The sequence below is a fragment of the Ursus americanus genome, chromosome 25 (genome assembly GCF_024610735.1).
Source record: "Ursus americanus isolate L20-20 chromosome 25, mUrsAme1.1.p, whole genome shotgun sequence".
NCBI lineage: Eukaryota > Metazoa > Chordata > Mammalia > Carnivora > Ursidae > Ursus > Ursus americanus.
The window spans coordinates 6,543,191-6,555,845 of NC_142151.1; the positions used below are offsets into that span (position 1 = coordinate 6,543,191).

Genomic DNA, 12,655 nt, shown 5'->3' on the forward strand with positions numbered 1-12,655 from the left:
AGTGTCGAGTCTGCCCTCATTGTGGGAGATAAGCATTGAGTTAGAGATGGTGTATCAACAGAATGTGGCATGAGGAAGTAGAGGTGCCCTCAAATGAGGAATGGGTGAGTTGAGGAGATGTGGCCACAGGCAGGGAGAATCAAGATTCTTGCTGTTCCATCCTGGGAAGCTGGAGACCCTATGTGCTGTGAATTAACTGACACTCTTCAGTAGAATCTTGGGGTAGTAAGTAAGTGACCCCTGAGGGCATAGGAATGGGGAAAATTCAGTATACTGGTGTATCAGTGATTTTTTGTGGCCTTTAGTGAATTCTATAAGAAAGAGACAAGTTTACTGCTTATTCCCATCTGAAAGCAGAGAATGAGGCAGGGATCTTATCTTCAGGAGATAGTGAGGCCCAGAAAAACCTTCTTGGGCGGTCCTCTCCCAAACACCTTCCTTTAAACTCCTTTACCTAACACTCTGGACAGGTTGTGGGCAAGTTCAGCTTCGTGGTGAGGACACCCTGGCTGAGGCTATGATTTGGATTGCTCTCAGGCAGAGGTCTTTACACTCTGGTGCAGGGTGATGGGCAGAGCACAAAGGCCATAGATGAGGAGTCTCAAAGACCACATCCAGAGAAATTCTTTGACCCACATTTAATAAGGCATGGAACTGAGCAGAAGCAAACTGATGGGAGTCTACTAAATGTTAAGGGAACTGTATTGCCCGAGAAACCCTAGTCTTGGCTAGGAAGAGCCATGATATTTTTAATCCCTAGAGCAATTCCCACACCTCTGAACTTACGGTTACAGAAAGCTGGGCACCTGCTCCCATGGCCATCTTAGATGTGGCCTTTGAAAATTCATTTTTTCATACCAAGGATCTATCTCCAGCAGACCTCTATGGTCATGCAAACACCTCCCCACATATAGCAATAGTAATACTACTTACTTTCTATGTACCAGATATTTTGTCTGTATTATCACACTGAATTCTTTTTTTTTTTTAAGATTTTATTTATTTATTTGACAGAGATAGAGACAGCCAGCGAGAGAGGGAACACAAGCAGGGGAAGTGGGAGAGGAAGAAGCAGGCTCATAGCAGAAGAGCCTGATGTGGGGCTCGATCCCAGATCGCCAGGATCACGCCCTGACCCGAAGGCAGACGCTTAACCGCTGTGCCACCCAGGCGCCCCATCACACTGAATTCTTACAATAATCATACAAAATTGAGATCACAATTCCTGCTTTGCTGACGAGGAAACTGAAGCTTAGTTAGTTTAATAAACTTGGTGGATTATTTCTGACTTTAGAACCTGGTTGTTTTACTCCACCGAGCCACTAACTGCTAGCTAGTCCCAGTGATACAGACAGGACTACCGAGGACTATGGGGGCAATGGGGCTAAAAAGGAGGTCCTCTGATCCCACAGAACCTGGACATGAGTTTGCTAAGAGGTAAGTTAAATCCAATACATAGTGACACAAAACCTTGATTCAGATTTTCCTAAACAAAAATGCAATTATTGTCTTGTAACAAGAGGTCCACAGGTAGAGCAGTTTTCAAGCAGGTTGGCAGGAAGGGTATTTTTTATTGGAGGAGGGGAGCCCAGAGTAGTTTCTGACCCACCCTGGATCACATCACGTAAGTTGCTGCATATGCTGGCTTTTCCTAGGCGGTGTTGGTACTCATTGGCTTCAGCCAGTGACCTGAATGACTGCTGGGCACATGTTGCTAGTCTCAGTTTTCATCACCTGGCTCACCTTCCAAAACTTAGAGACGATTCATCCCAAAGATGACATCCCCCAGATTAACCTGGGTCCCTGCAACCACTCACAGATTCCATAACCTCTCAAGGCTTGTATATGTAAAAGCAATTATGAGCAAGCATACAGAAACCCATACAGAGATAACAGACAACAGATGAATTTGTTACAAAGGAATTTACCATAGGTGTCTTTTCAGTAGGCCAGAATTACCCTGTTGCATCTGACCCATGGGCATTTAGCCCTGTATCCTGTTTTCTCCAGCGGCTCCAAAAGATGGTTTCTCAGAACAGTGGAGAAGGAAGGGACTTGGAGAACATCCAGTCCAGCCCCTCATTTTTCAGGTGGGCCCAGAGGGGAAATGACTTGTCGATATTTTCAGAGCTGATTAGAGTCACAGCAAGGAGTAGAACCTAGGCCAAGATATATTACTCTTTTGGCTGTTAGCCTCAAATGTCAGGAACCCCAAATAAGCCCATATGATAATTCATGCATTCATTTATCTAAATTTCTTTCCCAACCTTAACCAGAATATCAGTCTATATTAACATTTGGTAATAATGAGTTCTATAAATTTATCATCTGCATAAAAAATGATGGCACTTATTTATTTTATAACTTTCTAGAACTTTTATAACTTTTGAGAAAGGAGTTTACATTTTTAATATTTTGAGGTTTGTTATATAAAGTCTATATTTGCCCCACTTATGCTGAATTAGTTTGCAGGCTTTGATCATATCATAGCCTTGCCTTTTTCTTCTTATATTTTTTTTAAGTCTTTAAACTTAGGGCAAGATTTCAGGTGACTTCAAAGAATCATGGAATTTTAACTTTCAGAATTTGATACAACTGTTCTCTAGGATTGGTTGAGCATCCTTCCTCATAAACTTTAAAAAAGAAAGTTTACTTAGTGTGCTTATAATACATTTTTTGGCACAAAAATTATTTTGGATGCACTTTACATGAAGATAGCTACTACATAGGGTGACACTGGTTTGCACTAAGTTGTCTCCTGGAAGTGGTCCCCTTGTATCTCCCCATTTGTGTTGTCTTCCTGGTTGAGGCTGATCACCATTAGAGGATAGGTCATATTTCTATTAATTCTCATTCTACAGTAACTATATTCCCTCCGCAGTATGACACTGGCCTGAGCAGACAGAAGGCACATAATGAATGTTTACTACATGAATGGACTAAATGAGTGGATGCAGTCTAATGAGTGAGACTCTCCTTTCTTTATGGTAAGGAGAGGACAAGGCATCAATAGCATGGGAATTCCAGAAACAGCAACAAGGATACCATTCCGGTAAAGAGTAGAAAAGACTTGTTTCCGGCTAGCATTTGCCAAAGTTGGTCCAGGAAGGAGGACAGCAATGATGATCATTTCTCAGAAAATGTTTTTGTCCAGGCACAGATACAATTGTCCTGGGAAACGGAACCATGCAAAGGTGCAGAGGCCAGGTGGCCTGCTGACCACCCACGCTTTCCCTTACCCCAAATTTCTCCTTCTCTTCCCACCCCTACTCGTCAGCAGTGTACCCCAGAGTATGGTTCAGATTCCAAGAATCTTTGGAAGTCCGGAAGGGCCTGAATCATGAGGATTGAAGCAAAGAGAGACAATATCCGGAGGCCTTGAATGTCACACTGAGAAGCTTGACTAGTTATAAATTCTCTATTTCTGTGCTAATGAGGAGAGGCTGATATGGGTCATATGGAAAAGTAGAAACTTGAGGAATCTTGTGTGCAAAAGTTTGGGAATGCTTTAAGAAAATCCTAGCGGTTACTCTTTAGAGCACACATCTCCTGATGTGAAGAGGTTTTCTACGGAAATAAACATGATCGAGACCAACAAAGAGAACCAGTTCATTTAATTTAGTGAGGTCTGAGTGAAAGAAAGTCATTTTGTTAGAGTTTGGTTAACATGGGCTGTTGGGTTTAGTTCAGATTGTTCAAGAAGTTGTCTTCTGGGGGTGCCTGGGTGGCACAGCGGTTAAGCGTCTGCCTTCGGCTCAGGGCGTGATCCCGGCATTATGGGATCGAGCCCCACATCAGGCTCCTCCGCTATGAGCCTGCTTCTTCCTCTCCCACTCCCCCTGCTTGTGTTTCCTCTCTCACTGGCTGTCTCTATCTCTGTCGAATAAATAAATAAAATCTTTAAAAAAAAAAAAAAGAAGTTGTCTTCTGTGCATAACCCACAAATTTAACCATTTTCTGAGAGATTTGGTCATCCTGGTCATCTTAAGAAGAATAGTCAAGTGTAAATATCAGGTAACCATCTGTACTGACTCCTAAGAAAGCCTCAAATGTTGAACTAAGCAATTGTATACCACACTTCGCTGCAACCTTTGACACTTGGGATGGAATTTGTTGTACCAATGAAGATGGGATATGTTGAACGCTTGCAATTTATTTGCATTTATTAAATTATGACTGGTGCTAATTCTTTCCTCCCCTCCACTTGCAGAGGGCTCTAGAAGATTAAGGGTAGTATTTAGCTTGAGGCTGCATGGAGAGGAAAATAGTGAAAGGGAAGGAGGGTGCCGGCACTGCTTTAAGTTCAAAGAGGAAGTTTAAGCTCATTATGAGAATTATAGGGAATATTGGGGGCAGCACCAGGACACTCCTCAGAGGCTCACACATGGAAACCAGATGTATTTCTTATGAGGTCTAAAAAGCAGTGTAGTCCCCATATAGTTAGTTAGAAATGACCATAAATTATATATCCCCTCTGGGCCTCAATTTTGTCACCTGTAAAAGGAGGGGGCCAGCAGAGATTGTTTCTCTTCTACCCAGGTGTACATTGTATCACCTGGTAGTTGTAGACTAGAACCGCCCAGCCTGTACCTCAGACAAATGATTCAGGAGGGAATGACTCATGTGGAACCTAAGCATCGGCATCCTGTAAAAGCCCCACAAGAATCTCATGTGTTGCCCCGTTGATAACCTCAGACCCAGATGATCTCTGTGGTCTCATGTAGCAGTAACATTCAGATTTTAGCGCTCTGACCAATGGATAGCTGACTGTGTATTGCAATTATTCCTTCTAGTTTGTAAGGAACTCTGAAGGGATCGTGTAGAAATGTTGTAGAACTGAGGATGGACGAGGATGCTTTTTTAAAAAAATTTGGAGGGCCTCAATTTAAACCTGGGGCATCTGGTGCCTAAGTTCTTTTTTACATGCGGGATGTACACATGAATACGCTTCTTGTGAGTCTGGGGAGTGGCATGCGCGGAAAAGCATACTCAGCTTTAAAAAGATTTGGTAATTCACTTGTTAGCCAAGCAAACAGGGAACCTTCAGGAATAATTCTCTAGTCCATCCAATCATGTATCCACCCAACAATCTTTACTGGATGCCTGCTTTTTATAAAAGTGCTGTGCCAGGTCAACTTTTTTTTTTTTAATTTTATTTATTTATTGAGAGAGGAGAGAGAGACATACAGAGCATGAGCGGGGTGGAAGGGCAGAGCAAGCGGGAGAAGCAGACTTCCCACTGAGCAGGGAGCCTGACATGGGGCTCGATCCCAGGATGCTGAGATCATGACCTGAGCTGAAGGTAGATGCTTAACTGACTGAACCACCCAGGCACCCCTCAACTGTTTGTTTGTTTTTTTAATTTCAAGTTTTTATTTAAATTCTAGTTAGTTAACACATAGAGTAAAATTGGTTTCAGCTGTAAAATTTAGTGATTCATCACTTACATATAACACCAGTGCTCATCACAAGTGCCTTCCTTGGTACCCATCACCCATATAGCCCATCCCCCACCCATCTCCTTCCATCAATCCTCAGTTTGTTCTCTATAGTTAAGAGTCTCTTATACTTTGCTTCCTTTTCTCTTTCTTTCTCTATTTTTCTGTCCCCTATGTTCATCTGTTTTGTTTCTTAAATTCCACATATGAGTGAAATCATAATGCCCATGTCAGTACAGAAGGAGGACCCTTCTCCCTTCACTGGGACAACGATGACAATATCAGAGCAGGAGAAAAGCTACCTTGGCAACCCTTGAGGGTTTGGCTTCAATTTTGTACTTCTCCCTACTGTGCCCAGCCCAGAGCTAGATCCTTTTTTTAAAAAAGATTTATTTATTTATTTATTGAGAGAGGGGAGGGGCAGAGGGAGAGGGAGAGTGAGTCCTATGCAGACTCTGTGCTGAGTGCTGAGCCTGGAGCCTGACATGGGGCTCAACCTCACAACCCTGAGATCATGACTGTGAAATCACCACCTGAGCCAAAACCAAGAGTCGGACACTTAACTGACTGCACCACCCAAGGCGCCCCAGAGATAGACCTTTATGAAGACACAGCATATGAGTTACGATTAATGAAAAAGTGAGTAGATGGATAAATATTCTAGGTTCCAGATTCCAGAGAAAGAATCAACCATGGAGCACCTGGCTGGCTCAGTCCGTGGAGCATGCAACTCCTGATCTTGGAGTTGAGTTCAAGCTTCAAATTGAGCGTAGAGATTGCTTAAAAAATAAAATCTTAAAAAAAGAAAAAGAAAAGAAAAGAAAGAATCAACCACAACACTGAATACTCCCTCCTGATTAATTAATTTTCCACATTCATTCAACACTTATGCCCAGATGAGAGCTCTCCAAGCACTCCCTCTAAGCATTTCAGCCTTGACATTTTTTAAATTTTAAGAATTAATTTCAGCAAAAATCAGCTCGATAGGGCAGTACCAAAACTAGACTTGTGAACTTTGCTGGTTTTCCACCTGACTTGCGTGTCTCCCCAGCCCTGGACCACCTCATCCTGTGTTTCTACTCCCACCAAGGAAGGAACAAGCAGACAGATTTCTCCCAGTGAAATTTCCTCATCTTTTTGTCTCTGCTGTGGTTGTGCATGTATGCTAATGACGTAGGAGAACGGACATTACGTGGGGAGGAGACCAAGGATCTAGTTCCAGCTTTTGCTATTACTGAGATGTGTGGTGTGGGCAAGTTACTTCAACATATTTTTTCTTCTCTGAAAAATAGTGCATCTGTATTAGTTTGATTCTAAGGTTACTCTCAGCTCCAAACATTTAATTCTAGCAGCAAATAATTGCCTCGATCACCTCTCATTCTATTTGTTGTTTTATTGAATGAGGTTAATTGTAAAAAGCATGCCATAATGTAGAATATATATGAAAGGACATCATTACGCTGCTTATATTAGTAATGGCTTGTGGTGCATGTCTGAGTCCCTCAAAGTGCTGTAACTGTAGCTGACATGTATGGACTCTTTATTCCATACCAGGCTGTGCTAAGAACTTTGGGTGCATTTACTAGTTTAATTCATAGAACAGACCTATGAAGAAAGTACTAAAGATCACATTCATTTTACAGATAGGGAAACTGAATCTCAGAGAGGTTAAGTGAGTTGCCCAAGATCCTGTAGGTAGGATGTGGTAAAGCCAGAATTTGGCTCCAGGGGTTCATTTCTAGAAACTATGTCTCAGCCCTTGAACTCTCCACTTCTCCTAAGGGCAGGGGGCAGTGCATTACCCATCCTGGAGACCTCCCTTGGGGCCTGAGCACCATGCTGAGCATAGAGTAACACAGAGTCAGAAAATGACCTGGTGGAGACTGAGCTGAATGTAAAAAGATACTGGTTGTGGGTAAACTCCCTCACTTGAGAAACTTCCAGAACAGGTGTCCCTTGGCAGCTATGAGTAATGTCCTGAAGACATTTAAGAACCAAGCAAGTACTTGGGGCATGCTGTTTCAAGGGAAGATATAAGGTTGTTGGCCTCTGTAGGTTCCTTGCAGCCCGAGGATTCAGTGTTCCGCCTGATTCCTAGAACTGTTGGCTGAAAGAGAGATGCTTACGATAAATCACAGCACGGGACTAAAGGTGACAGGAATCACGCACTTGGCCTGATGTTTATCTTGTGGGCTGGCCAGCCATATGTGGCCATTTACTAGCATTTCATCAGCTGTGTAGGGCTTTCCCCATAAGCTTCCTTTCCTATTACTCACAGCCCCTGTGAGAGGAGGGAGGAAATGAGGGCACATGGGGGAAGGGATCTCTCCCCTGAGTGCCATCACAGCAGGAAGCCAAAGGGGTCTCAGAACTACTGGTTGTTTGCTGGCTGGACTAGAAAACCTGGTGGCCCTCTTACCCATGGTCCAGGACCCAGAGCTTGGTTAGTAATAGATGCCATTCATCTGCCTCATTCATGATTGTTTTACTCTCTCAACAAAGAAGAAAGGGCTCACTCTGTGCACTCGACAATACCACTGATTTTCTAATGACTTTTCTAGCCCATCCCATATACTCAAAGCATACTCACTTGTTCATTTATACTTTCAATGCAACTTTTTTAGTGAACATGTATTGTGTGCCAGCAGGGACGGGTTGGGGTTGGGATACAGAGATGACTCATAAATCTCTCTCTGCCATCCAGGAGCAACCAGCAAGTGGGGGAAGTTGGCAAGGTCTGGTGTAATAATGGTGCAGCATGAGGAATGTGTGCAGGGAATGAAGGGAGTGTACTAGGGGCTGTGAGGGGAGAAGGTTTCCACTGGGGGTGATGCTTGAGCTGGGTTGTGAAAATTGCATTGGATGGGAAAGGGCATTCTAGGAAGAGGATCAGCTCTTGCAATAGGTAGAGACTCAGAAGGGGCAAGTATGGGTGACATGGAGTTCCTTGTGACACTGGAAGAGGTGAATGGAGGAGGGTATGGAAAGTCTGCAAAGGTTAGACAGTGAAGGGCTTGTAAACGGAGTCTAGATCTTATTCTATAGATGTAAGCCAAGAAATCTCATTCTAGCGGCAACATGAGGGTAAATTCAGAAAACAGAGATGGCTGAAAAACAAGCTGGATAATGATTGCCACCATCCCCAACACCCATGAGAGGCATGACGAGGCATGGCAGTGGCACTGTGAATTTACCAGTTTGACCAAGCAGTAGTGCACACTAGGTAAGAGCCTGGACTCTGAGTCAGACAGTCCTGGGTTTGCATCCTGGTTCTGCCTCTTTACTTGTGTGAGCATAGGCCAGTTCCCTCACATGTGTCCCCCAGAACCCTCATCAGTCAATGGAGAATGTGCCCACCTTAGAGAGATGTTATGAAAATTAAGAATGCACAATGCCTGACACACAGTGAGTGCTCTACCATGTATGCACAATGCCCAACACACAGTGGGTGCTTTACCATGCATGCACAATGCCCAACACACAGTGGGTGCCTTACCATGGTGGCTCTTATTACAATGAGAGGCATGAGGGGAATCACAGATGACTGGCTTCAGCAGCCAAGGGGTGGCGCCACCACTAGCCAGAAGAGACTGTATTCAAGAAGAAGAGCAGGTTTAAGGGAAGGATGTAGAGAAGGGAAGAGATATTGGGTTGGGTATAGGACTTGAGAGGACTGGCTCTTCATATGTAAAAAGACCAAAATGAGGCATGTCACCTTGTGTTATTCCCCCTATAGTCACTCTCCTGCCACAGGATCTTTGTATGTGTTGTTCCCACTTATTCCAGTAACTACTGCTGCAAAAAGAAAAAGAAAATGATCCCCAAACTTACTGGCTTAAAAAGCACAGTCATTATATTAACACATCTCATAGTTCTGCAGTTGACTGGACCCAGCTAGTTGGCTCTTGTTCCAGGTCTTTCATGTGGATGTTGTCAGACAATGATGGTGTAGGAGACATCTCAAAGGCATCCTTGCTTCCTTGCAGATAACCCCACAGTTAGAGCAAAGAAATAAGTAACACATGTAAGGAAATTCACATATGCTGTGTCACTTGATTCTTAAACCCACAACTGGGTTCACTTCAGACCCACAAGTGGGTCTGCACTTCAGATGAGGTAAAAGAAGCTCAGAAAGACCAACTGATTTTCTACCAGCTGGGTGTGGACCTGAGATTCAGATGAGGTCTGCTGAGTATAAATGTCACGTTCTTTTCACTTAGATTCATATTGTTTACACCTGTAGATATAGATGACTGATATGGGGAAGGAAGAGTAGGAAGGCATGGGGTTTCCCACAGACGTGGAGGGGTCTGAGGACCGAGTTATCAGGTAAAACACAAGATTCTCAGTTAGACTTGAATTGCAGGTAAAGAACAAATTATTTTTAAGTGTGAGTATGATCCAAATATTGCATGGTGGCATGCTTTTACTATAACATTATTCATTGTTTATCTGAAAGTCAATGTCAATTTTAACTGACATCTGTGCTTCTATTTGCCAAATATGGGAACCCTACATTCAGAGTAGGCAAAGTTGCACAGTGACAGAGACTGGGTATCTGAAAATAAAGTTTATACAACTTAACGTATGGTGTCAAGCTAAGTCTGCATCCTCGCCCCCCATGGAAGTGTGTGAGAGGATACTTTGGGTCCCAGATGAGAGTAAGTTGTGGGAAGAGGAAGCTTGGAGGGACGGGGAGGGGCTTAAGAATGCAGTCTGGTGCCACAATACAGATGACCCTTGATGACATTATGCTGAATGAAAAATGCCAGACACAAAGGACAAGTATGGTATGTCCACCTATATGAGGTGTACTGGAAGAGTCAAGTTCATGGAGACAGAAAGTGTAGACTAATGGCTGGGGTGAAGGAGGGACGAGGAGTTAGTGTGTAGCGGGTACAGAGTTTCCATTTGAGAAGACGCAGAAGATGAAAATCTGGGGATGGATGGTGGTGGTGGCTGCACAACGTGAGTGTATTTCATGCAACTTAAATGTAGAGTTAAAAAATTCTATGTTTTGGGGCACCTGGGTGGCATAGCGGTTGAGCATCTGCCTTCGGCTCAGGGCGTGATCCCGGCGTTATGGGATCGAGTCCCACATCAGGCTCCTCCGCTGTGAGCCTGCTTCTTCCTCTCCCACTCCCCCTGCTTGTGTTCCCTCTCTCGCTGGCTATCTCTGTCAAATAAATAAAATCTTAAAAAAAAAATTCTATGTTTTGTCTATTTTACCACAGTTAAAGAAATAATCCAGACAGAGATCCTGCCGTGTCCAGAAAAGAGCTCTGGAGGGCATACTTATACTATAACATTATTCGCTGTTTATCTGAAATCCAATTTTAACTGGCATCTGTACTTTTGTTTGCTGATACGCAGCTCGCTCATGTCAGGGTCGCTCAGGACATGAAAAATCGAGGTGAAGCTCCAGCTTCTTGCTGCTCAACATCCAGGCCACAGGGGCCAGGAGAGTAGTGCTGGCCACCAGGGGGAGGTTAACTTGACCCAGTTAAGGTCTCACTGGACTCAGGGAGCCTCTAAAGTGGGGCTCATTCCTCTGCCTTAACGGGAGAGAAGAACACAGCGTCCAGCTCTCTCTCTCCTCCCTCTACCCCTGGTGCAATGAGCTAATGTCCCAAAAGAGCCTGGAGCTCTTCTAAGAAGGATGCTCTATAAATACAGCATCTTTCTGCTACTTGGAACTCCCAGGGCAAAGGACAGATCACCAGAGGGATCCAGATGGGGGAGGGTCCCTGGGGGACTTAAATTTAGCCCAGGCGACTCAGCTCAGGTCCCTGACTGCGACAGCCCTATGCTGGAAGAACCATCAGAGGACAGTGCTCATGCTTTGTAATTTGGGGGCTTTTCCTGTTCCCAATCACATCCTAGGAGCATAATGGCTTAGTGTGGGGTTTTGGACACAGTGTGAATTTTTATGGGCAACTGTGAGGACATCCTCGCCCTGGTCCTTCCTGTAGGGTGCTCCAGCCTGCTAAAATCAGACCAGACAGAGTAGCTGCCCAGACAGACCTTACAAGGAAGCCACAAGACCAGGGAGGCAAGGGGTAAGGAGAGACAGTTCTCAATATGCCCTAGTGATATGTCACCAGGGGATTCCAGGAGCTTTATCTTCACCTGCTCTTGTTAAATGAACCAACACAGTAGCTCTCTACCCTGTCGCATGAAGCAGCACATTTCATAGCAAATATTTTATAACACCATGTTTACTATCTTATTTAAAAAAAATTTTTTTTAGATTTTATTTATTTATCAGAGAGAAAGAGCACAAGCAGGGGGAATGGCAGGCAGAGGGAGAAGGAGGCTCCCCGCGAACTTGATCCCAGGACCCTGAGATCATGACCTGAGCTGAAGGCAGATGCTTAACCAACTGAGCCACCTAGGCATCCTGCCTGTTTATTATCTTAAAGTGAAATTCATAGTTAATATAATTTACACACACCACTTTAAGAACATCACTAGAATGCCTTAACTGCAGGAGAAATGAAAGGAAAGTAACTTAAAATACTCTGTATTTCAATATTTAAGTGTTCAAACACTACTAAATTAACAGGCCCAATGAAGAATTCAGTTCCTCATATGTAGTTGCAATGGATAAATTGGATCTCAGAGTAGCAAAAAAATGTTTAATAAAAAATTACGTCCTTTCTGACATTTGAAGTAAGGGTTAAATAAGTCTACCTGTGTAAACGCACGGAGAGAGAGAATGACTGTGAATGTGGGAGTCACAAACACAGCTGTACTGATAACTCAGTACCACCAGCAGCACCATTGTGAGAAGATTTTCCAACATGGTGAACTGCCCTTGGAAATTTCTGAGCAAAACAAAGTGCAGTCCTTCCTGGACTCACACATTTGCTGGAGAGTTCAGTGTGTATGAAACTGGTGGGAAAACACTTTTTGCTTTACATAAAATAGAGTTTGATTCCAGGCTCAGATATATTAACAGGTGTTTCACTTGCATGACATTTTACAGTTGAGCAGAGTGTGGGACAATTCTTTACAAAGAGGGACTGTCCTGCTTGTTGCAGATGTCTCTATGCTGTGGCCTCTGCTCACGAATGCTTGGTGCATCCACAATCATGTGACAACAAAACACTCTCCCAGGTTGTCCTGGTGCTCCCATTGGTAACCACTGATATAACAGGTCTGGCACTTAACAGGAATATTTCCTCCCTCCATTCCTTCCTTTCCTCCCCTTGCCT

At 43.7% G+C, this 12,655-nt stretch overlaps 1 protein-coding gene across 2 annotated transcripts in view; it reads right to left on the reverse strand.

Annotated features, from left to right (window-relative positions):
• Nucleotides 1-1,035: 1,035 nt before the first annotated feature.
• FGF6 (fibroblast growth factor 6) overlaps nt 1,036-12,655 on the reverse strand; it is a 35,226-nt gene continuing 23,606 nt past the window's right edge. The window contains exon 4 of one of the 2 annotated variants that reach the window (XM_087855554.1): nt 1,036-2,159. In XM_087855554.1, coding sequence (XP_087711680.1) covers nt 2,125-2,159 — 35 coding nt within the window. In that variant the 3' untranslated portion in view covers nt 1,036-2,124. Of the gene's footprint in view, nt 2,160-4,616; nt 6,233-12,655 lie in introns of those variants that run through there. The other variant, XM_087855555.1, reaches the window with a different exon arrangement.